This window comes from Miniopterus natalensis, chromosome 4 (genome assembly GCF_054644295.1).
Source record: "Miniopterus natalensis isolate mMinNat1 chromosome 4, mMinNat1.hap1, whole genome shotgun sequence".
Taxonomy (NCBI): Eukaryota; Metazoa; Chordata; class Mammalia; order Chiroptera; family Miniopteridae; genus Miniopterus; species Miniopterus natalensis.
The window spans coordinates 19,944,439-19,969,988 of record NC_142084.1 but is presented as its reverse complement, the minus strand read 5'-3'; the positions used below and the strand labels follow the sequence as shown (position 1 = coordinate 19,969,988).

General features: G+C 37.3%; 2 protein-coding genes across 10 annotated transcripts in view; one reads left to right on the top strand and one right to left on the bottom strand.

Moving 5' to 3' along the window:
* Window positions 1-43: 43 nt before the first annotated feature.
* Window positions 44-13,345, top strand: FBXL21 (Putative F-box/LRR-repeat protein 21). 9 transcript variants are annotated; one of them, XM_087816364.1, is made up of 8 exons: window positions 44-114; window positions 512-571; window positions 2,238-2,396; window positions 3,742-3,842; window positions 6,015-6,381; window positions 7,050-7,172; window positions 10,520-10,691; window positions 11,228-13,345. In XM_087816364.1, the coding sequence occupies exons 4-8, from the start codon at window positions 3,760-3,762 to the stop codon at window positions 11,869-11,871; spliced, it is 1,389 nt and encodes a 462-aa protein (XP_087672490.1). In that variant the 5' UTR covers window positions 44-114; window positions 512-571; window positions 2,238-2,396; window positions 3,742-3,759; the 3' UTR covers window positions 11,872-13,345. The 9 variants fall into 9 exon arrangements, with proteins under 9 accessions (XP_087672490.1, XP_087672492.1, XP_016053010.2 ...); XM_016197524.2 differs by having other exon boundaries at window positions 45-114; window positions 3,742-3,769; window positions 11,228-13,344; XM_087816366.1 differs by having other exon boundaries at window positions 2,340-3,842.
* A 7,055-nt stretch (window positions 13,346-20,400) lies between these two features.
* LECT2 (leukocyte cell derived chemotaxin 2) overlaps window positions 20,401-25,550 on the bottom strand; it is a 29,197-nt gene continuing 24,047 nt past the window's right edge. The window contains exons 4-5 of the mRNA XM_016197569.2: window positions 24,026-24,171; window positions 20,401-20,567 (exon numbers count right to left, since the gene is read on the bottom strand). Coding sequence (XP_016053055.2) covers window positions 20,401-20,567; window positions 24,026-24,171 — 313 coding nt within the window. The remainder of the gene's footprint in view (window positions 20,568-24,025; window positions 24,172-25,550) is intronic.

The window sequence follows — 25,550 nt, the reverse complement described above, 5'->3', positions numbered from 1 at the left end:
CCTCGGGGGTCCTCGCGCCCGCCGAGCTCCGCCGGCTGTAGGGCAGCCACCCCGAGCTCGGACCGGGCGTGCTGGCTCCCGCTGTGACAGCCCAGCGGGCGAACGCCGGGGCAGGTGCGGAAACACACGTGGGTTTATGTACAAAGGTAGCCTTTCCTGCCGCGGTCGCGGTGGGCTTCCTGGGGTGCGCAGCGGCTGACGGAGGGAGCTGCGGGCCGGAACCCGAGTCCTGCCTCAGGCGGGGGGTGATTCGGCGGCGCGGGGGTGCCGGCGGACTACGCGCGCTTTCTCGGGGAACGAGGAGGCGTGACCCGGCATCCTTCGCGTCCCGAGGCGAGAGGTGGGCGGGGAGGGGGCCCGAGGAGCGACCCCACCTCCGGCTTGAGACCAGGGCCACCTGGCAGACTCCCTCCCCCCCACCCCCGATTTGATTCGCCCCGAGCTCAGGTGGTCTGTGGGGTTTGGCAGCCTCAGTTCTTTCCGTGTTTCCTCAGGGGTGTTTTTTCTGCAGGGCGAGGCGAGCAGGGGACCCGGGGTCCCTGAATTCAGTCATTTTGCTCATCTTCGGAGGGTAAGCTCCTGACCCCTCAGGCGTGCGTGCGGCGGCGTGTGGAGCGTGTGTGGCTGCGGGGCGGGCCGAGCGGTCGCGACACGCTCGCGGTGGCTTCAGCTCGGCCCCTCCGAGTGCTCGAGTTTGCAGGACGGTCGTGGGAGAGAGTTTGGACTTTCCATGGAGAAGTAAATGTCCAAGAGGCAAGTAGCTGTAAGCCTTGCCGCTGAGTTGGAAGAATCTGTACTGGTTTTGCCTTTGGCACCTGTGCCCAGAAATGTTCTCCAAAACAGGAGGTGGAATAAATTAGGATTATTTTCTTTCAGAAAAAAAATGTTGCAAAATGCTTTCCTGAATCATTTGTACTCATTGTTAGGCGCCGCAGCCTACCCCTCGCTGCGGCGGGCGCCCCGGGTTTGGGAGGCCTCGCGCCGGCCCGGCCTGCGGGCCTCCCGCCCCCCCTCCCGGAGCCCGGGGGAGGAGGGAAACAGCCCGCCGGGGATTGTAACCCACTGCCCAGTTCAAGTTCTGTGCAACTCTCCCTTGCATCTCAAAAGGTGTTTTGAATCCGAATATATATTGAAGGCTTCCGTTTTTCATGTGAGTCATTTAAAAGCAAACATACCTATTCTAAAGTTAAAGGATTGAAAAAATAAATCTCTCTTAATATCGCAGAGAGACTTTTGAGAAAGTATTAGAAAATGGCTAAATCACTGATAAAAAGTGAGAATACCAAAATGCTAGCAATCACTGCTTTAGGAAAGATTTGACACAGATACTTATCTTTTGTCTAATTGAAACCTTGATGATACTATCCTTTGACTCACATTTTCAAAAAAAAGATTGTAGATTTTTAGACTTAGAAGGGAACTTAGAGGTGATGTGGGCTGCAAAGAACATAAATATTTTTTTGCAACATTCCTAAAAAATTGAGTTTTGTTCTCTGCTTGGGTTTATGTAGTGGGAGGAGGTATATTAGAAAGCTATGTGTTGTAAAGCTGCCTTTTGGAACAAATCTTCAGCTTTCCTGTCCAGGCCACATCTCCCTTGTCATGGTGCTGATAACTGGGATTTCAGACCCCATAGCAGAGACTATCCACCTGTGGTGACAGCAGTCTGATTGTGCAGTGTGCCACTTTGGAAAGTAACTTAAATAAAGGACATTTCCGAATTTCTTCCTGTGGTGGAAGCTATCTCAGGTTTCAGTGTGCCACTTTAGACAGGAACATTAGCTGATTACTTCCTGTTCACTTTCATCTTGCTGCTTCCAACAGATTTGTCTAGACTTTTAGATAGTTCTGAATCTTTATTACCTGTAGTATTGCAGCATTTCTAGTGTTGTGATGATTGAAAACTTGAGACTTAAAAGTTCTTTCCGTGTGTTTGTTTAACCAACCTGGAAAAACCTGGAGACGGTGCAGAAGATGGTTGCTTCCATTGCTGCCACCAGTTTGGCTTTGGAGGTTTCATCTTTCTTCTAAAGTCTTTGACTATCTTTCCCTCAAGAATACCATGGGAAATTTCTTAATTTTAGAGCATCATACTCACATGGTCACCGGATTCACCAAATTAGTAAACATATCAAAAAAAGGAAATTGGGTTAGGGTAGTTAGTGAAGCTTCTAAGTGGACTTGGAATCATCATTACGCTCCTTCCCAAATGCTCATAAACCCGTTTTGTACTCTAGAATTGTGCTAAAGATCACTGTCAAGCTTGCTCATCTCTCCCTTTTTGGAAGTATGGCTTATCACTTGATGGGATCCTGTGTTCTGGTTTTGTCTTCTACCAGCCCTCACAATTCCAGATAGTGATTCTGAAACAGCGGTCAAGTTCCTTCAGCAACCAGGTGAGAATTCGTCTAATCCTGAAGACTCCAGTGAACTGATTTGAAATAGGTACTTGCATACCATCTTCTAATGGGTCTTAGATAGTGATTTCCTATTTATATAACATTACCAGATTACTTTATTATTTTCTAGCATAAAGAATGGCCTGAAAACACAAAAGTAGCTGGATTGGTAACTCAATAGAAAAGTTTTTGCAGTAAATAAAATTGTGCGTCATCTGACTAGGGGAGCACAAGTCACTCGACTTGTCTTTCTCTTACTTGTGGTGTTCCTCTAAATGTGTGCCTGATAGCTCCTTTCCACCTACTTCTGGAGTGGAATGAAAAGGAGAGAGAGGCTGCCTTGCTATGGTCTGTAAAATAGTGGTTTGGGTAATAGTAGAACAGATGGTAGTGGGGGGAATCAAATTGTGGCTTCTGGTCTCTAATACATTCTCCCCAACTGTCCTCCAAAACTCTGTTTTAGAAATAAGATTCAGAGAGAGATTGAGAGCTGGCAGGTGGTAGGCAGTAGAGATTTAAGAGGCTTTAGTTGCTTATTAGGTTGCTTCCTGCACCTCCTCTGTATAGTTTAATCTGGCTCACAAAAGTAGTAGAATGCATTTATTCTTTACAACATTTACTCATGATGCCAAGACAGTGAGTTTTGGTCATGGTGTAGACCAGTTATTATTTTCTTCCATGTCCATAAACTGCTCCTAACTCGTAACAAGTCGCTGTGCCTAAAATTGGACAAACCTCAAAGAGACCTATGAATGAATCAAGTAAGAATGAATCAGTTATATCTGTCAATATGTAAGTCACAAATTTAAAAACCACATAAGCATATGTTCTGTTAATAGCAGACTAATGAAACTACTTTTATAGAGGAATGACAAGTAATAAAAGTTATGTCTGCTTATTTAATTATTACAACTTTAGTGGTATTATGTGCTTCCAAAAACTGGAACGGAATGATTTACAGAGCCTAATAACAAATAAATGGAATCAGGGACTACCTTAAATTTTTTGTAGTATTGCTCCATACGTGTTCATTAAAATGTGAATTTTCAGAGCCATTTGACTATTTGATCTACTACTGCCTTCTATTTTAGTAGAGCTTCAAGTGTAATTCCTGGCAACTGTTGTAATAGTTCCACTAACTAGGCTAGCTTTTTGTTTGTTTGTTTGTTTGTTTTTTAATGAACAGGTTTCCTTCTGTGTAGGAAAAAATTAGTTTGGTAATCAATAATTTCCCATCAAAAACTTGCAACATATACAATGATATATAAATATCCTAAGCATCAAAATTATTGGATTTTTATTTATACATTCTGATGAATATGTTTTTATGGTATTTTACCAGCCTAGGAAGTGAAATCAAATGGATGTTGGTGAGTACCCCATGGCAGCAGTTACTTCATTTCATTCATTCAGAGTGAACTGTAACCTGCAAGCCTTCTTTAGGTAAGAAAGTTGGTAGTTTGAAAAATAAATGATTAATTTCTAAAAATGATCATACATGTTTAGGCTGGAGTTTTTATATCATTTTCAAGCAAAAAAAGATCAATTTGTCTTGCACTCTAAAATGTAGTTTGCTGATGCTCATTGCTATAAAATTATTTTACATGAAATTTATGATTTATGGGTGCTCTGAAAACTAACGTAGACAAGACAAAAGAAAATTAAAATATTACTTTTAATAGAATTATTGCTACATAATATCCTTTAGTTATGGTGATTCTATCATTGAGTTGGCAATTTAATGATTTTACTAAATAAACAATTTTAACAATTGTTATTACACACAGTCAGATTTAATATATAGCACAATTGCTTTGTTTAGAATTGCAAGGCAATTTTTTTAATCTGACATTTGGAAGAAGTCTTTGTTTTGTTTTTGGCTTCATTGCTTTTCTAGTGAGAGATAATATTCAGGATAACTTTTTTGTAATACCTTAGTGAGATTTCTATCCATTCTATAGGCTATCAAATAAAACAATTACAAGCAAAATGTCAATAAATGTGCTCCACATCAGGATTTAGAGTCCAGTGTCCATTCCTTTACCTTCCCTAGGCCATCATATTTCATTTTAGGGAATTAGCATTAAAGAACAGATTGTGCCCTTTCAAAATAGCATATGTTTTGAATTATTGATGTCAGCAGTTTCATATATTTTACGTTGTATTGCTGGACCAGTTCTCCATCATGCGTGTAATTTTAGTCAGATTAAAATGTATGTGGTAGCTCTTTTGCTTGATGCTTGAGACACAGCTTTGCAACTATTTTTGCTTTCCATTTCAGTTTTCCAAACCCGAAAGATGACCTTTCATTTTGTTCAGTGACTAGGTCAGTCCTGCTTCTGGGATCCAACTCTATGTTGTGATTAAGAAATGTTTCACATCAGACAGAGTGACTCACAAGACAGAGATATTTACATATTAAATAACTATTTCATTAGATTTAAAGGTATGTTTTAATTATGACACTGAATCTTCCACATATACATTTCTAGCACTCAGGGGTGAAAAGAGGATTGAACAGTCAACCAAAGTTAAAGTTCAGAACTACTCTTACTGTTATTTTGCCTCTCAAATAATTGTATACTTAAAATACTTTGGATTCTTATGTAAAACATGTACAAGATAACCCAGTATACTTGGGTATATCTGGACCTGAAATTTGTTGGAACTTAGTTGTATTTCAAGCTGACTAATACCTGGAGATTTATCATTTGTTTCTCTTGGGGAAGAATGCTCTTTCCTTTGCTATTTTACATTGGCAGGTAATGGTCAGGTGTGTTGCTTACCCAGGCTTTGTCCCTGCCATTGTCCAATTTCTCTAGAGCTCCTGTGTCTTGGGATTATCTGAAAATTGTAACAGATCATTTGACTTTTTGTTAGAATTGTGCTTCAGCTTAATGAAATTTGTTCAGAAAAATGCATTGGACAATTTAAAATAACAACAACAACCGAAACATTTATTGAGCATTTACTATGTGCTGGCATTTAGTGTACTTTAATTCTCACAACACCCTTACAAGATGGTACTGCTGTTCTCTCTGCTTTTAAGATGAGGAGACTGAGGCTTAAATTAATTTGTTCAGACAAGATCACATGGTTAGTAAATGGCAGAGCTGGGACTCATTGAGACCTATGCTTTTAATTGTGTTTTACTGTCCCTCATATCCCTCAGGAGTTTTTAGCACAATTGCGACGTGATGCTTCCTTCTGTGTAGGAGATAGTAAGAACACAGTAATTGACCAGGAATGAACCTGCAACATACACAGCTTTCTTGGACCTTTCCTCTTTGAAGCCTTGCCAACTACCACCTCCCACATACAAACTCGATTATGTAGCATTGCTCTATTTTCCCATTGCAACTTGTTCCAGCTTCATTGATGGCATTTATCACTACATTTCACCATCTGGCCACAGCTCTTTGAGAACAGGTTCCCTCTTACTTATCTCTGTACCCGCAGCACATAGCAGTACGTATCAATGCATGAAAATGGAAGATTACTTTCTAAATTGTTTTAAACTGTTTTTCACTGTCTAATGTTATTCCAAACAAGTAGAGCACAAATATATAATGGAAATGCGGGAAAATGATCACTTAACTTTTTTAATGTTTACAGAATGAAGAGGAACAATTTATCTATTGTGAATAAAATTGTACAGTCTCCACCAGCAATGAAACAGCCCAAGCTCGGATTCTATTCTCCTCTCAACCAGACTCTGGCGTACACTGTTCTTCTAGACTGGGGGAGTTTGCCTCCTCATGTGGTATTACGCATTTTTCAGTATCTTCCTTTAATAGATCGGGCCCGGGCGTCTTCTGTATGTAGGAGATGGAATGAAGTTTTTCATATCCCTGACCTTTGGAGAAGGTTTGAATTTGAACTGAACCAGCCAGCTACTTCATATTTTAAGTCTACTCATCCTGATCTCATTCAGCAGATTATTAAAAGGCATGCTACCCATCTCCAGTATGTTAGCTTTAAGGTAAGAAAAATATGCATTAAATAGAAACCATGATTTATATTTTAACAATATTTTTTAAAAAATATATCTTTATTGATTTCAGAGAGAGGAAAGGAGAGGGATAGAGAGATAGAAACATCAATGATGAGAGAGTCATTGATTGGCTGCCTCCTGCACGCCCCTGACTGGGGATCGAGCCCACAACCCAGGCATGTGCCCTGACCGGGAATTGAACCCCGATCGCCTGGATCCTAGGTTGATGCTCCACCGCTGAGCCACGCCCGGCTGGACTTTAACAATATTTTTAATTGTTGAAGCAGTCAGGGAATTTTGCAGAAGTTTTATTTCAAACTATTTCCGGTTTTTCTCTAGTTATTTGCATAGATTGAGATGTAGAACTTCAGCTATAATTGAATAACTTAAACTTCAGTTTCCTTCACCTGGGTGCTATTATTAAAAGGTAGGTAATTTTAAAAGAATTGGAAGTATGAATGGCTTAGAAAGTTAATTTTTCATCATCTCTATTTCTAACATTTTTATCTGAGATATTTTGTATAAAGAAAAAATACTAATTTATTTTATAGCTCAAAGGGTAAATACAGTTTTGCAAATGAATTCTATTAAGTATTTGCAAGTAACTTTCTGATAAGTTACCTTCCTGAGATTAAGATTTAAAATTGTCTTTTTAGGTTGACAGTAGTACTGAATCAGCAGAAGCTGCCTGTGATATACTTTCTCAGCTGGTAAATTGTTCTATCCAGACCTTGGGCTTGATTTCAACAGCCAAGCCAAGCTTTATGAGTATGTCAAAGGTAAAGATGCTGTGCTTTTTTGTGGGATACACTTAAATTCTTGTCAAACTAGCAGAAAAACAGACAATATTCTACTTGTATTCAAAGGATTATTTAAAGAAGTTTTCTGTTAACTAGCACTTATTTTTGCTGAAATAGCTTATGCATGGTTTGATTCTTTAGATATATTTTAATAATTGTTTCCCCAGTAAATATCATCAATATAAAATTTAGATGGACAATTTTCAAGTGCTAATCTACTTAGTTACTTTGAATATAGGGCATATAGGGCCAGTAAATTGATGTCTTTCCTGTAATTCTAGAGTCTCTCCTTTGGAGGTGGAACAGTATAATATCTAACTAAATAACCTGGATTGTTAGGATGATGTTTGAGTCACAACCGTGGCTTAAAACACATGACTGAAGTCTATTTCTCCTACGTTAAAGAAATCATTAGATCAGACTGTCCGTAGCTGGTGTGAAGTTGTCTGGAACCCAGATTTCCTCCAGATACTCCATTCTCTCCAAGACGCTTTCTTCATTTTCATTGTTGGAGATGGCTTTCTGAGCTCCAGCCGTCACGTCCTTATTCTGGACAGCTGGATGGAGGCAATGGGGGAAGAAGGGTATGCCCTCTCCTTTTCAAGGAGACTAGCCAGAAGACTCGCATAATGCTTCTGTTTGTCTCCTTGGCCAGAATTTAGCCCTATGGCCACAGCACATTTCTGGGAGGCTAGGAGAGTGTTTTAGCTGGGTGGCAATGTGCTCAGCTAAATATTGGGACTAGATGACCAAAGAAGAAAAGATAAATGGTTGTTCAGAAGCAACCAGCAGTCTCTGCCACAGAAACTAATAACTGTCTTATTATTCAGGCTTCAGCTTGAGTGCCATCTCCTCAGAGAGGCCTTCCTCGACCACTTTTGCTAAAACACACCCACTCTTCCAGTTACTATTACAATATTTTAGTGTCTCTATATCATTCATCAGTACTTGAAAATACCTTATTTATTTAACATGTTTATGCTCTTCCCCTCAGAACCAAATCATAAACTCCTTGACGCCAGAGATTCTAATTTGTTTGTTTACCATTATAAACTCAGAATTAGAGTAGTGCCTGATACATAATGAGCACTAAATTATGACTGTCAGGAAAACGGGCTAATGGGAACTTTCCTAAAGAAGAAGACAGAGGAATAGTAACATATTCTCTCTCATAAACTGGGTCATGGCTCTCTTTTAGCTAGCATTTCTGCTAGCTTGTTTATCCTTTTAAGAGATGTACTAAAAAAAATGGGTCATTTGGGGATTAGAGTAATATAATTAATCAGATGAAAACTTACTCCTTCTAAATAGTTATTTCCTTGTTTATAAACTGTGGAATCAGATTAGCCTAAATTTCTTAGATTCTAAGCTATCTCTCATGTTGCACAGCTTTGAGAGCCAGCTACTAGGTTAGCTGATGCAGACACCGGGATGAGGCAGCGGGGATTAGAGGCTTCATTTCAAGCTCTGCCTCCACAGTCAGATGAGCGCTGTGGCTTCTGGGGAAATTGTGGATCTCTCTAAGCCTCAGTTTCTTCACTTATAAACTAAGGGAAAATATGATAAAAGTACAGCATTTTGCTAGGCATAAGAAAGTGCTAAAATAATATATAGTTACTACAATAAAATTTATACAGGTTTCCCCTGCTATCCAAAAGCAGAGCTTTCCTATAAAATCTTTCTTAAGCCCAAATGGCGTAAAGTGAAGAAGCCATTATCTTAGGACACACCTTACTAAGAGATGCACAGAACAAATTAAGATGAAGTGCAGATGCTCACAGACACAGGTCAAAGCTATGGCAGCTTGATGCCGAGATGCTGAGTGTGGGTCCTGGAGAAGGAGCTTGGCAGAGCCACTTTTGCTGCTCAAGGTGCACATTACCCCTATAATGGCTCGCTGCAAAACAAATGCTGAACATTAGTTATGCTTTTTGCCTTTTTTCACAAAAGTGAAATCCTCTTTGGATTTCTTTCAGTTCATGAAAACAGGTACTAATAATGTAGTACCTGTAAAAAAGTTAAGTGGTGTAAAGCAAACTTTCGAAAAACGGGGTATCTGTACTCGAATGCTTAACCATGTCCTTCAGGACTAAAAGAGTCCACTAAGAGTTGATTAAAGGGGGGGAAAAATCTTATATTTCTTAGAAAGAGCGCTGTATTTATATTTTTCTAACCATTTTTGACATCATAAAATTTAGTAAAGAGTAATAGTTATCCGCTATTTAAAAATTTGTGTAAATCAGTTAACAATTAGTATAAGCCAATAATTTTTCTCATAAATGACTTAAGATTTATAACCAATTTGGTCATTCTAATAGGGACAATACAACCTTTGGTAGAATTCAAGTTGATTTGAAAAAGGAAAAATGATCATGCATGGAGTTGGTTTGCAGACTTTCTCTCTGTGTCCAAAATTCCTAGATCTGAAAACTTGTGAAATTCTACCCATTTTGAGTTCAAACTATAAGTAAGCTTTAGTTTGTCAGTATTCAAAACAGAAAGTTTTCAAAACATATTTTTGTTTAACTTGTTAGCAAAAAGCATGTCCCCAAAGAATGACATCATTTATTGATATATTCATCAACAAATATTGACCTTCTACTGTGTGCCAGATACTAATTTAGGTGCTGTAAATATAGGAGAAAATAAACCAGATAAAAATTCTGTATCTTCTAGGACAAGGGTTGAACAGGTACAGATAGTAAATATTTTAGGCTTTGCGGCTCAAGCAGTTTTGCTGCAACTCTACTGTTGCAGTGCTATCAACTATCTAGCACAGTGTGAAAGCCGATGTAGATAATACACACTTGAAACAGCATGGCTGTGTTACAGTAACTAATTATGGACACTGAAAGAGTTTCATATAATCTTGACATGTCACAAAATATTCTTCCAGACACTTTTTGCAGTTCTTTAAATATGTAAAAACCATTCTTAACACGTGAGCTATACAATATCAGACTGTGGACTAGATTTGGCTGGCAGACCATAACTTGCCAACTTCTATTCTAGGAAATAAATATAATTATACTCTTTTAATATTGAAAAATAAATTCTTAAGTTTGAAAATAATTGAAACACATATTTATGAAATCTTTGAAACTTCTTCCTTTCTCACTGTTCCATTTATGAGTTGTAAAAGTATTTTAAAAACCTTTACTTTGTCTTCTACTGGCTAACGGTGTTATGAAAAACAGTAATATGTTGATTGCTTTTACTATGTTATTGTAAGCATATGTTGATATAATAGTTTTAATGAAATATTTGATTGAAGCTATAAATCCTTAAGTAATGTTTTCGTAATTTTTTTCTTATTGCCATGCAAGTCTCATTTTGTGTCAGCACTTACAGTTGTTTTTGTCAACTCAAAATCATTGTCATCAATCAAAATCGAAGACACACCAGTGGATGATCCCTCACTGAAGATTCTCGTGGCCAATAATAGTGATACTCTAAGACTCCTAAAAATGAGTAGCTGTCCTCATGTTTCATCTGATGGTAGGTTATATTTTTTTAAGCTTGCGTGATATTTTTTATATATATATTTTTATTTATTTCAGAGAGAGGAAGAGAGAGGGAGAGAGAACCATCAATGATGAGAGAGTCATTGATTGGCTGCCTCCTGCATGCCCCCTGCTGGGGATCAAGCCCACAACCCAGGCATGTGCCCTGACCGGGAATTAAACTGTGATCTCCTGGATCATAGGTCAATGCTCAACCGCGGAGCCACACCGTGTGGGCACATGATATTTTTTTATTATAGTAATTGTAACAGTGCAATTTCTTATTGAAAACTACATGCATCTGAAATATAATTTATTAATCTTTTTTCAAAAGAAGTCTTAATCTGTAAGCTAGAGATAGTTTAAATTACTTCTCCTAAGAGTATTTTAGTTATATATATGTATTATATATTAATTACTTATATCTTGGCTATATTAGTAAATAATGAATGACTAATATCAAATGTAAATTGACAAAATGTTATATTAGTATAATCTTTGCTCTTAAGAATTTTTTCCCATTTTCCGCAGGAATCCTCTGTATAGCTGATCATTGTCAAGGCCTTAGAGAACTGGCATTGAATTATTACATGCTAAGTGATGACCTTCTCCTGGCACTTTCAAGTGAGACTCATGTTAACCTTGAACATCTTCGAATTGATGTTGTGAGTGAAAATCCTGGACAAATTGAATTTTGTCCTATTAAAAAACAAAGTTGGGATGCACTTACTAAACACTCCCCTGGAGTTAATATTGTTATGTACTTCTTTTTGTATGAAGAGGAATTCGAGACATTCTTCAAAGAAGAAACCCCTGTTACTCACCTTTATTTTGCTCGTTCAGTAAGCAAAGCAATTCTAGGACGGATAGGCCTTAACTGTCCACGACTAATTGAGTTAGTAGTATGTGCCAATGGTCTTCAGACTCTTGATGATGAACTTATTTGCATTGCTAAACACTGTAAAAACTTAACAGCTTTGGGCCTCAGTGAATGTGAAGTTAACTGCAGTGCATTCATTGAGTTTGTAAGACTATGTGGGAGAAGGCTCACCCAGCTATCTATAATGGAGGAAGTTTTGATCCCTGATGACAATTATAGCCTAGATGAAATTCACAATGAAGTCTCCAAATACCTGGGGAGAATGTGGTTCCCTGATGTCATGCCTGTCTGGTAATTAACTACCAAAGATTCTTAACTTTTTTTAACCAATAAGGTTAGCTTCTTTCAGCCTATACAAATGTAAATTTTAAGAGGCATTGCTGAAATATTTTAGGTAAAATATTTCATCATTTGCAAACTGTCTTAATAGGTTGTAGCAGAAACATTTGAAAAAAATATGAGAAATTTGAGAAGCCAGAAATTTTCGTAAATAGGGCACAGAGACTGTGTTGTGGTTAGATAGTTGATATGCTAAAAACCCTAAACAGTTTCTAGATAAGCTCCTTAGCTTTCTTTGAAGATATACTTTACCTTGCTAAATAAATTTATAATATTGAGGTTTGGATCCCTTAAATTATGCCATTTACAACTTTATATTGTTGTTTCTGTTTCATCTTAATATTAATATATTTTACAAAATATTTACTATTAAAAACTAAGAGTAATATAAAAATATAGATACAGGCTGACTTAATTATACTTCATTTTTAGCACTATGTAAGATCAGATTATGATTTAATAAACAACTTTTAATTTCCAGTACACTTGGAATTCTACTTTATTACATTAACAGAAGAAAATTGATATTAGACTAAAATTAAATAATGTTAATTAGTTTTATGAAGATACTGTGATTGTTAATTGATTAAATACACTACTGAGATAAAAAAAAGTAAATTTTGCAGTGTCTGGGAGAGAACCAGTATTTAATCACCTACTACTATGTATCTGAAACAATGCCAAATCCTTTGCATAGTGATCTTATAATTTAATCAGTAATACAGCAAAACTCCTTAATGGCTATGTTTTGACTTTAGGATGAAGATATATCTTTAAAATGACCCACAAGATCCTATAAGATCTGGCTTCTCCATCCTTTGCTCTCATTTTCTACCCACCAAGCCGCTCCTTGCCCTTTTGCTTCCATTCTCTTTCAGGTGCTTTAGACGGCCATGCACCCTGTAGTCAAAAGGCATTTATTTGTACATATTATTCTTCCTACTTTGATTACTCTCCTTGCTCCCGCAGACCTTTCCTTTAGATACCTTTTCCTCAGGGAAGCCTCCATGACTCTCAGTACTCTGTGGCTTGCCTTTGTGGCACTTATACTATTGTAATTTGCCATTTACTTGTATGATTATCTGCTATTTCCATTGCACGGTGAAAGATCACTGTTGGGTTTTCCTCACTGTTGTGTTCCAAGCATCTAGCATAATATTTAGCACCGTAATAGGCACTCAATAAATTTTCCTTAAGTGCTTTTTCTTTCAGACTTGTTCCCCCAGATCTTAAATTTTTTCTAAGAAATAAATTTAAAATAAAAAAGAAAATTAGAATTATGTTTATTATTTTTCAGTTTTGAATATTTTTTGATTAGGAAAACTTTTTCTATTGTTGACACTATTACAAATGTCCTCCATTCTCCCCCCATGTCCCTCTCCACCTAGCCCCCACGCTACCCCAGGCCTTCACCACGTTATTGTCTGTGTCTATGGGCTATGCATATATGTTGTTTGGTTAATCTCTTCCAGTTCCCCCGGCCCTTCTCCCCTCTGAGATCTGTCAGTGTCTTCCATGTATCCATGCCTCTGGTCCTATTTTGTTCATCAGTTTGTTTTGTTTATTAGATTCCACATATAAGTGAGATCATGTGATATTTGTTGTTCTCAGATTGGCTTATTTCTCTTAGCATAATAACCTCAAGGTCCATCCATGCTGTCTCAAACAGTACAAGATTCTTCTGTTTTACAGCCTCATAATATTCCATTTTGTAAATGTACCACTGCCTTTTTACCCACTCATCTACTGATGGGCACTTGGGCTGTTTCCAGATCTTAGCTATTGTAAATAATGCTACTATGAACATAGGGGTGTATATATTCTTTCTGATTGGTGTTTCAGGATTCTTAGTATGTATTGCCAGAAGTGGGACCACTGGGTCAAAAAACAGTTCCATATTTAATTTTGGGGGGAAATTCTATACTGTTTTCCACAGTCGCTGTACCAGTCTGTATTCCCACCAGCAGTGTACTAAGGTCTCTTTTACTTCACACCCTCACCAGCACTTGTTTGTTGATTGATTGATTGATTGATTTTTTTTTTTAATATATCTTTATTGATTTCAGAGAGAGGAAAGGAGAGGGAGAGAGAGACAGAAACATCAATGATGAGAGAGTCATTGATCGAGCCCACAACCCAGGCATGTGCCCTGACCGGGAATCGAACCCCGATCGCCTGGATCCTAGGTTGACGCTCAACCACTGAGCCACGCCTGGCTGGGCGATTGATTGATTTTTAAATATGTTTTTATTGATTTTAGAGAGAGAGGAAGGGAAAGGGACAGAGAGAAACATTGATGAGAGAGAAACATCAATCGGCTGCCTCCTGCACTCCCCCACTGGGGATTGAGCCCACAACCCAGGCATATGCCTTGACTGGGAATCGGAACCAGTGACCTCCTGGTTCATGGGTCAATGTTCAGTGTTCAACCAGCTCCGCTGTTTGTTGATTTTTGATAGTAACCATTCTGTCAGGTGTGAAGTGATACTTCATTGTAGTTTTAATTTACATCTCTGATTAGTGACATTGATGATTTTTTCATGTCTTTTGGCCACCTGTATGTCCTTTTTGGAGAAGTGTCTATTCAGATCCTTTGCCCATTTTTTAATTGGATTGTTTGCCTTCCTGGTATTGAGTTGTATGAGTTCTTTATATATTTTGGAAATTAACCCCTTATCAGATGTATCATTGGCAAATGTGTTCTCCCATGCAGTGGGTTCCCTTTTCATTTTGTTGATGTTTTCTTTTGCTATACAGAAGCTTTTTAGTTTGATGTAGTCCCATTTGTTTATTTTTTCTCTTTGCTTCCCTTGCCCTAGGAAATGTATTGGCAAAAGTACTGCTATGTGAAATGGCTGAGATTTTACTGCCTATGTTTTCTTCTAGGATTTTTATGGTTTCGTAACTTACATTTAAGTTTTTTTATCTGTTTTGAATTTATTCTTGTGTATGGCATAAGTTGGTTGTCTAGTTTCATTTTTTTGCATTTTGTCCAACACCATTTATTGAAGAGAATGTCTTTATTCCATTGTATGTTCTTGCCTCCTTTGTCAAATGTTAATTGACCATAATGGCATGGGATGATTTTTGGAGTCTCTGTTTTTTTCCACTGGTCTATATGCCTGTTCTTGTGCCAGTACCAGGCTGTTTTGATTACATTGGCTTTGTAGTATAGTTTGATTTCCAGTATTGTGATCACTCCAGTTTTGTTCTTCTTTCTCAAGATTGCTCAGGCTATTTGGGATATTTTCTGTTCCATATAAATTTTTGGAATGTTTGTTCTAGATCTTTGAAATGTGCCATTGATAATTTAATAAGGATTGTGTTGAATCTATAGAGTGCTTTGGGTAATATGGATACTTTAATGATTTAAATTTTTCCAATCCATGAACATGGTGTATGCTTCCACATGTTTGCATCTTCCTCTATTTTCTTTTCAATGTCACATAGTTTTCCAAGTACAGGTCTTTTACTGCCTTGATTATTCCTAGGTAACATATTTTGTTGTTGTTGCAGTGGTATATGGGATTGTTTTCTTAGTTTACCTTTCTGAGAGTTTATTATAGGTATATAAAAATGCCATGGATTTCTGGATATTAATTTTGTATCCTGCTACTTTGCCGAATTTATTTATTAAATCTCGTAATTTTTTGGTGGAGTCCTTAGGGTTTTCTCTGTACAATTTCATGTCATCTGTGAATAATGACAGTTTTACTTCCTCCTTTCCAATGTGGATACTTTTTATTTTTCCTTCATGTCTGATTGCTGTGGCTAGGACTTCAGTATTATGTTGAATAAGAGTGGTAAAAGTCAACATCCCTATCTTGTTCCTGATCTTAAGGGAAACACTTTTAGTTTTTGCCCATTGAGTATGATGTTGGAATTTTTTATAAATGGCCTTTATTATATTGAGGTCTGAACTCTCTTTTCCCACTTTGCTGAGAGCTTTTATCAGAAATGGGAGCTGGATTTTGTCAAATGTTTTTCTGGGTCTGTTGAAATGATCATGTGATTTTTTTCCTTCATTCTGTTTATGTGATGTATCACATTTATTGATTTGAGAATATTGTACCAGCCTTGCATCCCTGGAATAAATCCCACTTATTCATGGTGTCTGATCTTTTTAATGTGTTGCTGGATCTGATTTCTAATATTTTATTGAGGATTTTAGCATCTATATTCATCAGGAATATTGGCCTATAATTTTATTTCTTTGTAGTGTCTTTATCTGATTTTGGAATTAGGATAGTGCTGGCCTCATAGATAAGAGCTTGGAAGTCTTCCTTCCTCTCAAATTTTGAAATATTTTGAGGAGGATAGGTGTTAATTCTTTGACTGTTTGGTAAAATTCACCTGTGAAGCCATCCAGTCCAGGACTTTCGTTTGCTGGGAGTTTTTTATTACTGCTTCAGTTTCACTCATTGTTATCAGTCTATTCAGGTTTTCTGATTCTTCCCTATTCAGTTTTGGAACTTTGTATGTTTCTAGGATTTGTCATTTTTGCCCAGGTTTCCCCATTTGTTGGCATATAGTTCAAAGTATTTTGTTTTCTTAGGATCCTTTGTATTTTTGTGACCTCAGTTGTGATTTGTAAATAGTGATTTTTAAAAATAGCACAGTTTATATGCCTTTTTAGAGACTGTACTTGTGCATACATTCTCACCACTGTACCACATCCTTTGTCTCTGTGAGTTCTGAAAGAACAGGCATCTCATTTCATTTACCTTTGAATTCAAAACTCTCAAAACTATGTATAGTACATCAGTACACCTAAATAAATGCTAATGGAGCTGATATTACTGGTTGAAAAAAAAACCAATCTCTTAGAGACAGTTATTACTATTGCAGATTACTATTATCAGCTGTACCTTAAGATTTCCGCATAGTCTTAGAGTCCAGAAGCAGCAAATAATTAGAATAGCAGGACAAACATAAAGGAAATGGCCTGAGATGGAGGGGTCAGACTGGTGGAGATCAGCATGATGGTGGAAATACTGAAGTCATAAATCTCCATTCTCACCTTGCATTAAAGTATATATGCCTGAATGGTAAGGTGATAGAATTCCAGTGGTGTTTGCACTAGAGGATAAGAGGGACTAGACGAGGGGAGAGGTGGAGGGGAAGTTTGTCCTCATAGCCCACCAGCAGAGAGAAAGAGTACAAGTGGCCTCTTTTACATTGAATGAAAAGTTGCTGCTCTAAATATGGTCTTCAGTGAACCAGTAGCTGAACCTAGTGAACTGAGCACTATAATGACTCTTAGAGCAATACTTAGAGTAAAACTCATAAGCTCAATTAAATGACCCTGGTTGGTCTTACTGGGTTGATAAATTGAACAGACATTTTTCAGAAAACCAAAAACAAGATGAGGAAATATGGAGTATTCTTGGTGCTTCATTTGATGAAAATGTCTCCATTTACCATGGAAGTCCATGAAAAGTACTCTTTACCTAAGATTAGAGGATTCTATGTAAATGAAAGAGTTTGCTATTAGATGGATTTTGAGCTTTAGGCTTTTAAAAGTATTTTAGTTCTGTAAGCAACTTGTTCATATTAAATTTGTGTTTCTGCATGTGTATTAAAGGATTCTGGAAAACTTAGAATAATTTTGTTGGCAAAATGTAAATGGAGAGAATGGGAGAAAAGATTTTCATTGTAGGTTATACTGAAGAGACACAAAAATAGGATTCTCAAGTTTTTGTTTTTTCTCCCTTATGAACCTTCCTGGGCTTATTTGTATTGTACTAAATACTAGGGAGATGGGCAGATTTTAAAGTTATACATATTGCTGTCAATATGCCACTAAATGTGATAAATGTCACAAGGATATAAGAATCCTTCCCTCTATAGGCCTGGCTCTTTAGATTGGCCACTTATCTTGTATTTCCATTAAACTACTTTCCTGCAGGAAACTTAAAAACATTTTCAGAATAAAAATTGATTTTGTTCACATTATTTTAAGTATGTATTATAATCACTTTCACTAAGGAAAAATAAGTTGCTCAGTACTATTACTTCTCTGTCATTTGAACCTTTACAATACTTTAAGCTGAACATTTTGATACTTAAACCTGAAAGAAAAGGAAATTTAAAAAACAAATAAACCTCTGATATAATGCACCAGAGGGCGCTGTATTCTAGTTCTTGGTAAGAAAGAAGTCCTTTAGTCTAAAGTTTGCATTTCCATTCAACAGATATGAGAGTGCTTGTGGAATGCTAGGCAGAAGGCAACGTTCTTGCTCTACCTTGGGGAAGCTCTCCATTCCGGGGAAGCTCTCCATTCCAGGTAATGAATCTAGTTTTTAAAACAATCACTTCAGCAGTCTGATTATTTAGAAGTCTGATTATTTAGAAGTCTGATTATTATTACGTATATATTTCATTGTTCAAACATTTTAGAGCTCTTTAAAAATTGCCTTTAAAGTCTGTGTGGTTTTTTTGTATGTATGTTCTCAATGGGAGCACAGCTTTTGTCCTCTGAAAACAAACGTAATTTTTAGAAACAACCTAAAGTTATTTAGCACTAAGGAGATGATAAAGGTAGATTATCAAACCAGACAGTGCTGGTTACAGTTTTCATTTAAAAATATATATATATATCTTTATTGATTTCAGAGAGAGGGAGAGAGAGAGATAGAAACATCAATCATGAGAGAGTCCTCATTGATCAGCTGCCTCCTGCACAACCCCTACTGGGAGTCCAGCCTGCAACCCAGGCACGTGCCCTGACCGGGAATCGAACTGTGATCTCCTGGATTCTAGGTTGACGCTCAACTGCTGAGCCACGCCCAGCCAGGCTATAGTTTTCATTTTTTATAATGAAAAATTAAATTTGTAATTTGCTAGCTTTGTATAAGACATTACAACACACTAGAGAATAATATCTAACTGGGTATGTGCTGTATAGACTCTAAACTCTCTGAGAGCGGTCATCAACTCTTCTTCCTTTCCAGCCATCTGCAAGTCCTGTTACATCTATAACATATAATTCACAATAATAAATATTTATGAAATCACCTCCCAACTGTAAAACTATAGCACTGATAGTTTGCCTGAGTGGTCCTTTCCTATCAAGTCCTTAGGTAACTAGTGTTCATTATTTGTGTGATTTTCTTTTTATATATTTTTATCACATACCTATGTGTTCCTAAAAATTATGTTTTTGTTTAACTGTTTTGACTATTTATAAAAAGAGTATCATGCTATATTTGATCTTTTGGATTATTTTTTACTCAGTATTATATTGCTGTGATTCACCCATTTGGTTATGTTAGCTGAGGATTAAGAGAACTATGTAATATTTCATCCTATAACCACAATTTATTTGTCCACCTCACTTGAGTTGTTGCAGGTTCTGCTTTGACAAACAGTGATGTCGTGAACATCCTTACACCTGTGTCGTAGTATACAACCGCAGCCACCTCTCACCAGTAGTAAAGTTCAATTAATTACATTTTCCTCTAACATTTCTACACTAAGAATGAAGTCATTCTGCTGGAGTTTTCTACATTCCAAGAGGATTTAAGCAAAAATTCACGAAGGAAGTTTCCAGAATGATGACTTCAACTTATTTCTTACCGACTGACTAAAATTTGGGGAGCCATAATTATTTCTGGTCCTTTGCACATTTGCATGGCCTTACTTCATGTTGGTACCTGTTGCCAGTATAACCAGGAAAGAATGATACAGATACACAGTGATGCGTAGAAATAAGTAGCTCTGGTACACACACGGCTAGATGAGGCCAACCAACTGGGCTCCACGAGATACTTCAGGTCAGGACAGACCTCTTCCTCTTTCTAGTGCTCCTTGTAATGCAGTTGTACTGAAGTCTAGAATATTACATATTTCTTTAGACTGCCATGATTCATTACCTAGAAGATCTACCACTTATATAGAATGTGGGAATGTGTGGTTATAAAGAACAGCAAATTCTGGTTTATCCATGCAAACAGCTCACAATCCAACCAGTTTGATAAACCTAAGGATAATGCTGAAATTCTCCACAACCTTGACTCAAAAGAAGCCTCCAGTTTATTCAATTAATATTATTAAGTGCATATGTATATCCAACAGTGTACAAACCTCTATTCTTATACCATAGAAATAGCGTCAGCCTTTTTTTTTTTCCAAGTAGAAATCTAGTTTTAGAATTATTAAAAATGCAGTCTGGATTACTTGAATTTATATGTTTGTTTATTCTATGTATTTAGGACTAAGAAATATATATGTGTGTGTATATATATATATATATTTAAAAGCCAGCACCCCAGATATCATAGTTTACAGAAATATCAGAGATCTCTGTGAAATTTGTTGACATGTAAAAACATGAAAGTAGCAGTGGGTTAAAGTCAAAATACTCTTTTCTTCTTTGCATGTATCATGTTTCCATTTGAACACAAATTTCTTGAAAAGCAGGATATGCATTTAGGTTTTATGATGATGGCTTTCTACCTAGAAGATCTAGTCATTTGTCTTCCATTTATAGGTACATGGTGGGATCACTCAAGTCACAGTTTTCAATGTGTACATGGGATTGTACACCTGGGTAAACTTTCTGCAAGGGCAATAGAGTTCCCAGTTTTTCTCCCTTCTTGATAGCACCTTTATGTTTAACTGGTTTAATGTAGAACATTTTAATACAGAAACCTGAAAGGAAAGAAATAAAATTACTCAGTTGATTGAACTCGGCTCAGTGAGGAGTGGGAGAAAATGACCAAATCGCATCAGGAATAAGGACAGAAGCTGCAAGATGCCCAGAGAAGAACGGATTTAAATGACGACAAAAGCATCAAACAATAGCAGGAAAACAGTAGGTAGCTGAGAAAATTGACCCAGAGCAGTGTCAGCTCTAAAACATATTCTAATTAAACTATTAGACTTTAAAGACAAGGAAAAATGGAAATAACTGGCACAAGAATACAAATCTTTCTAAATACCAAAAGAAAAAAATTTAAATTGAGTTAGTATAATGCTATAATTATAACATAGTATGATAATGTTGGGACCAAATATATATCTGTAACTATTAACTCATCTATTAAATAGGTTCTCCTATTCACTTGGAAAGGAAAACCCTGTCCTATGCTGTATAGAAAAAGCCCCACAATAATTGTAAGAGGCTAAAAATTAAGGGCTGGACAAATATTTGCCAAGAAAGTAAAGCAAAAAGGAAAGCAAGGGTTATGATCCTGTTACCAGAGAGTGGAATTCAGGTCAAAAAGCATTGAAGCAAAACAGGAGGACAATTTATAATGCTAAATCCAGTGAAGATGCAACAGTGACAACTGTCCATGTGCTAAATAACACAGAAACCATCTATATAAAGCAGAGACTTCAGGAGATACAAGGTGAAATGGGTGGAAACCCACTAGTAATAGAAGACTTCAACACATTTATTTACATCATTGAAAACAGGTCAAGTGGACAGAAAACATAAGTAAAACTATAGAATCACGCCACCCAACAGGTAGCCACTAGCCACATGTGGCTAGTTAGTACTTGAAACACAGCTAATCTGAATTAGATGTGGTCTGAGTACAAAGTACACATGGATTTTGAAGACAGTACCCAATAAAGGTAAAATATTAATTTTTATGTTAATTGCATTTTGAAATAAAAACATTCTGGAGATACTGGGTTAAATAAATATATTATTAAAATGAATTTCACCTTTTCAGTTTATGTGACTCCTAGAAAATTTTAAATTACTTAACGTGGCTTTTATTATATTCCTATTGGATAGTACTGCCATAGAAGATCTAAACAAAATCATATATAAACAGAATGTGTGCAAGACCTCTACACTGAAAAGCCATACATCAGCTACTAATACAGCAACACAAGAAGACCTAAATACATGGAGGGTGTAACATGTTCATCGATTGGAGGACTCATTACTTTTAAGTTAGCAGTTCTTCTCGATATGATTTATATAATCAGTGAAAATCCAGTCAAAGTCCCAGCAGACTTTTGGTGGAAATTGACAAACTGATTTTAAAATTTGGAAATGCAAATAACCAAGAACTGCCAAGGCAATCTGAAAGAACAAAGTTGGAAGATTTATACTGTCAGATATCAAGGTGTGTTTTAAAGCTATAGTAGTTAAGTCATTGTGGTATTTGTGGAAGATTGAAAAATGACTGATGAAACACAATCTACTAGAAACTGACCCACATATATTCAGACTCTGAATTATGACAAAAGATACTGAAGTGTAGTAGGGGGGAAAATGGTCTTGTGAAGCTAATGGTACTGAGTCAATTAGATACCAATATGGGGGGAAATCTTTACCTCTATCGCATTCCTTACACAATCCAGATGGATTATAATTCTAAATATGAAAGATGAAGCAATGAAGCTTGTAGATGAAACATAGGGAGAATATCTTTTTGACTTCAGGGTAGGAAAATGTGTCTTAAACAGGTAAAAAAATGTGTTAATGAAGGAAAATATTACTAAATTGGGCTGCATTTAAAACAAGAATTTTTTCTATATTGAAGGAAACATTAAGAAAGGGAAAAACAACCCATAAAATGGGAGAGGATCCTTACAATACATAGATCTGACAAAGGACTCGTATCCAGAATATACAAAAAACTCTTACATACCAATAAGAAAAAGACAGGGCAAAATACTTGAATGGGCACTTCACAAAAGGCAATATCCGTGTTATCAATAAATATGGGAAATGCAAATTAAAAGCTAAAAGAGATATCACTACATACTCATCAAAATGGCTGAAATGAGAAAGTAAAAGACTCGGCCTCCCTTTTACTCAAGGGGCTCTGGGACTGTGAGCTGGCTCAAGTCTGGGAATTGGAGTGGGGTGGTTTTTGATCCATTTTTGTGATGACTGAAGTCAGAATTCTGTTCGTCAGTCCTAGAGTGTGTTTTATACAAATCTAATGAGGCTTTAGTAGGCTGCTGTCTATTTCATTCTAGGGTCACCATGGTTAACTAGACAATGCCACAGATGTCTGTGCTTCAGGCCAATCTGATTACTTCTTCAGCTCTGCTGCCTGTTAGGTAACCATGCCAACCTTGGCCTTGCCTTCTAAGTGGACGCCATTCATTGGCAGTAGTTTCTGTTGTCATTCAGGCCTAAGCTACTGTGTGGCTGCTCAAGGACATGGGTTCCCTCATGAAATGCTTCTTACTTGGGGAAGGGAATGTCCTCTGGACTCACTCCCAACAGAAATGCATGTTTATGTTCAATTAACAACATATGCAAGAAAGTTCATAGCAGCATTTTCATAATCACCTAAAGGTGGATACTACCCAACTGTCCATCTAGAGAAGAATGATTAACTAGATTAAGATACATGCATATAACAGAATACTATGTGAAGCAATAAGAATGAACTAAAATGATATGCAAAAATATGGATGGACCTCACAAACATGATGTGGAGCGAAAGAAGCCCATGAAAGAGACCGCGTGCTGTGTAATTCTATTGTGTTATCTTCAGAAACAGGCAGAATGAATAGGTGGTGGGGAAGGGATTCCCTTGCTGGGGATAATGACTAGAAGGTAGCACAGAGGGTCTCTAGGATCTGCGGATGCTCTTTTTCTTGATCTGGGTGCTGGTTACGTAGGCATATTCACTGTAAAAATTCACGGAGCTGTACACTTACGCTTTGTGCACTTTTCTGTATGTATGTTACACCTCAAACAAAACAACCAAACAACAAGCCCAATACCTAGAATACCAGGGACTTAGCTTTATCTAGAATATAGAGGCCTTTGTAAATATTTCAGTCAGCTCTTGCAGAACATTTTTCCAGTGGTGGAATTTGGGTAAAGTATCTATTCATGATAGTTAATATTGCTGCTGAAAGTGGTTTTGTTTATAGATTGTTAAGCAAAACCACATGGGCCACAGGAAGAAAGCCCTCTGACAGCTGGAGGGGTAGGTGGAGTGTGCATAAGGAAGAGGATTCCAGGAAACCAGTAGAAATGCATTAGCTATTTTAGTGTGGTACACTATGTCCTTATGTTATACATTTTATCACCCTGAAGGAAGTATGAAACCTTGATTATGGAATATGCATTCAATGCATCAAACATCTCCATATGTGTCCCAGGCATATACACCGCCTCTTACCTCTTCCAGTTATCCGAACACCGTTATTGATGGCATTTTTGTTTTTATAAGGTTTCTCCTGGCCCATAATCATTCCAGTGAAAGGTGCATACACAGTAGATCCATCAGAGCACAAGACATCCACACCCTGGTGAGGCCTATGACTTCTAGGATGTAGATAAGAAGGAACAGACTTAGGAACTGCCCTGGGAGCCTTATTGCCCGGGAATGTGGTGGTAGCCCTCTGTTCCCGGACCAAGGTATCAAAAATTGAAGTACTGGAACATATTGGGATATCCCAGGTTTCCTCACTGTTTTGCCCAGTCTTAACCACCTTCCCTGAAGGTAGTAATAACCATGTTGTAAAGATTAAAACATTTTAGATAATATTTGGCACTTGGGAAGCCTTTAAAAAATGTTAGGTATTATTATTATATGGCATTTGGGGGAAATGAGGCAATCCATACAAGTAAGTTTTATAGACTACTTAGGAAAGGGTTGTCTTTATGGGAACCTATCATAAAAGAATCTTCTGTTACCCTAGTCTTATTTTTCCCTCAATGATCCAGAAGTTATTACAAACATCATTTACTGTATATGCTATTTTAATATAGTGAGTAATACTGCCTGAGTTTATTAAAGTATATGTAGCACAAACACAGAATGTTCCCAGATTGTGAGATTTCTTGAGGTTGTCTCTAACAGTCCTCACTGTTGTCACTATGCTGGTTCTTACTGCTGCTTCTCTTTCCTAATAGGCTACTACCTGAAAAATGAGATTCACCAGGATTGTTAGATGATGTAAAGCAACACTGAGCAGGTTTCAAGTGAAGAGCCAGTAAGTTATTATATAAACTTTAGGGTGTGAACTAATTGAGTCTTAATTTTGGCAATTCAGAGGCCATTTTTCCATATTTCCCATCTCTTAGGCATATCTCCAGGTGTTTGAGGTTACTTTGTAAGTAGTATCTGTGCAGATACTATAATTAGGGTGGAGATCAATGATGCAATTGGTCACGCAGCTATTTCATCAGAGACTGGTACTCCCAAGGTGATACTGTACATGGCTGAAATTTCGCAGGTGTGTCCCTCATTGTCTGGAATAAATTGCCTGCTTAGGGCCAGCCCCTGTGGTCAGTTCCCAGAGCCTGGGTCAGTAACACCGTGGTTGGATGGAAAGAGGATCCTAAAGCCTGAATCCTAGTTTAGCCTTCACCATCCCCAGCTGTGTTTGGCAGGTCCTTTAGCCCTTTGGTACCTAAATTCAAATTCCTCATCTACAGAATGGCATAGTAATGTTTGATTTTCACCTTGGAAAAACCAGGTGAAATAAGTCAGTGTGTGAAAACATTGAGAGGGGAAACACTGCTTGCTCCCCCTTTTCTTAGTCCACGCTCTGTTCCCAATTCAGAGCCCATACTTGAAGCAGAGTTCTTGGAAGTTGCTCCAAAGACAGTAGTATAACTGGTTTCATCTAGTTTTCCTGCTGTCAGAGGGAGATGATCATGAGCACTTGAGGAAACGTAGGGCAAGGACACTAAGCAAA

What these genes read in the sequence shown, in the direction of transcription:
- FBXL21 (XM_087816366.1), top strand. Translation starts at nt 3,760, where the DNA reads ATGGATGTTGGTGAGTACCCCATGGCAGCAGTTACTTCATTTCATTCA. An exon ending in AACCTGCAAGCCTTCTTTAG is followed by an intron (nt 3,843 to 6,014) that starts GTAAGAAAGTTG and finishes TAATGTTTACAG; the next exon opens with AATGAAGAGGAACAATTTAT. An exon ending in GCTTTATGAGTATGTCAAAG is followed by an intron (nt 7,173 to 10,519) that starts GTAAAGATGCTG and finishes TTGCCATGCAAG; the next exon opens with TCTCATTTTGTGTCAGCACT.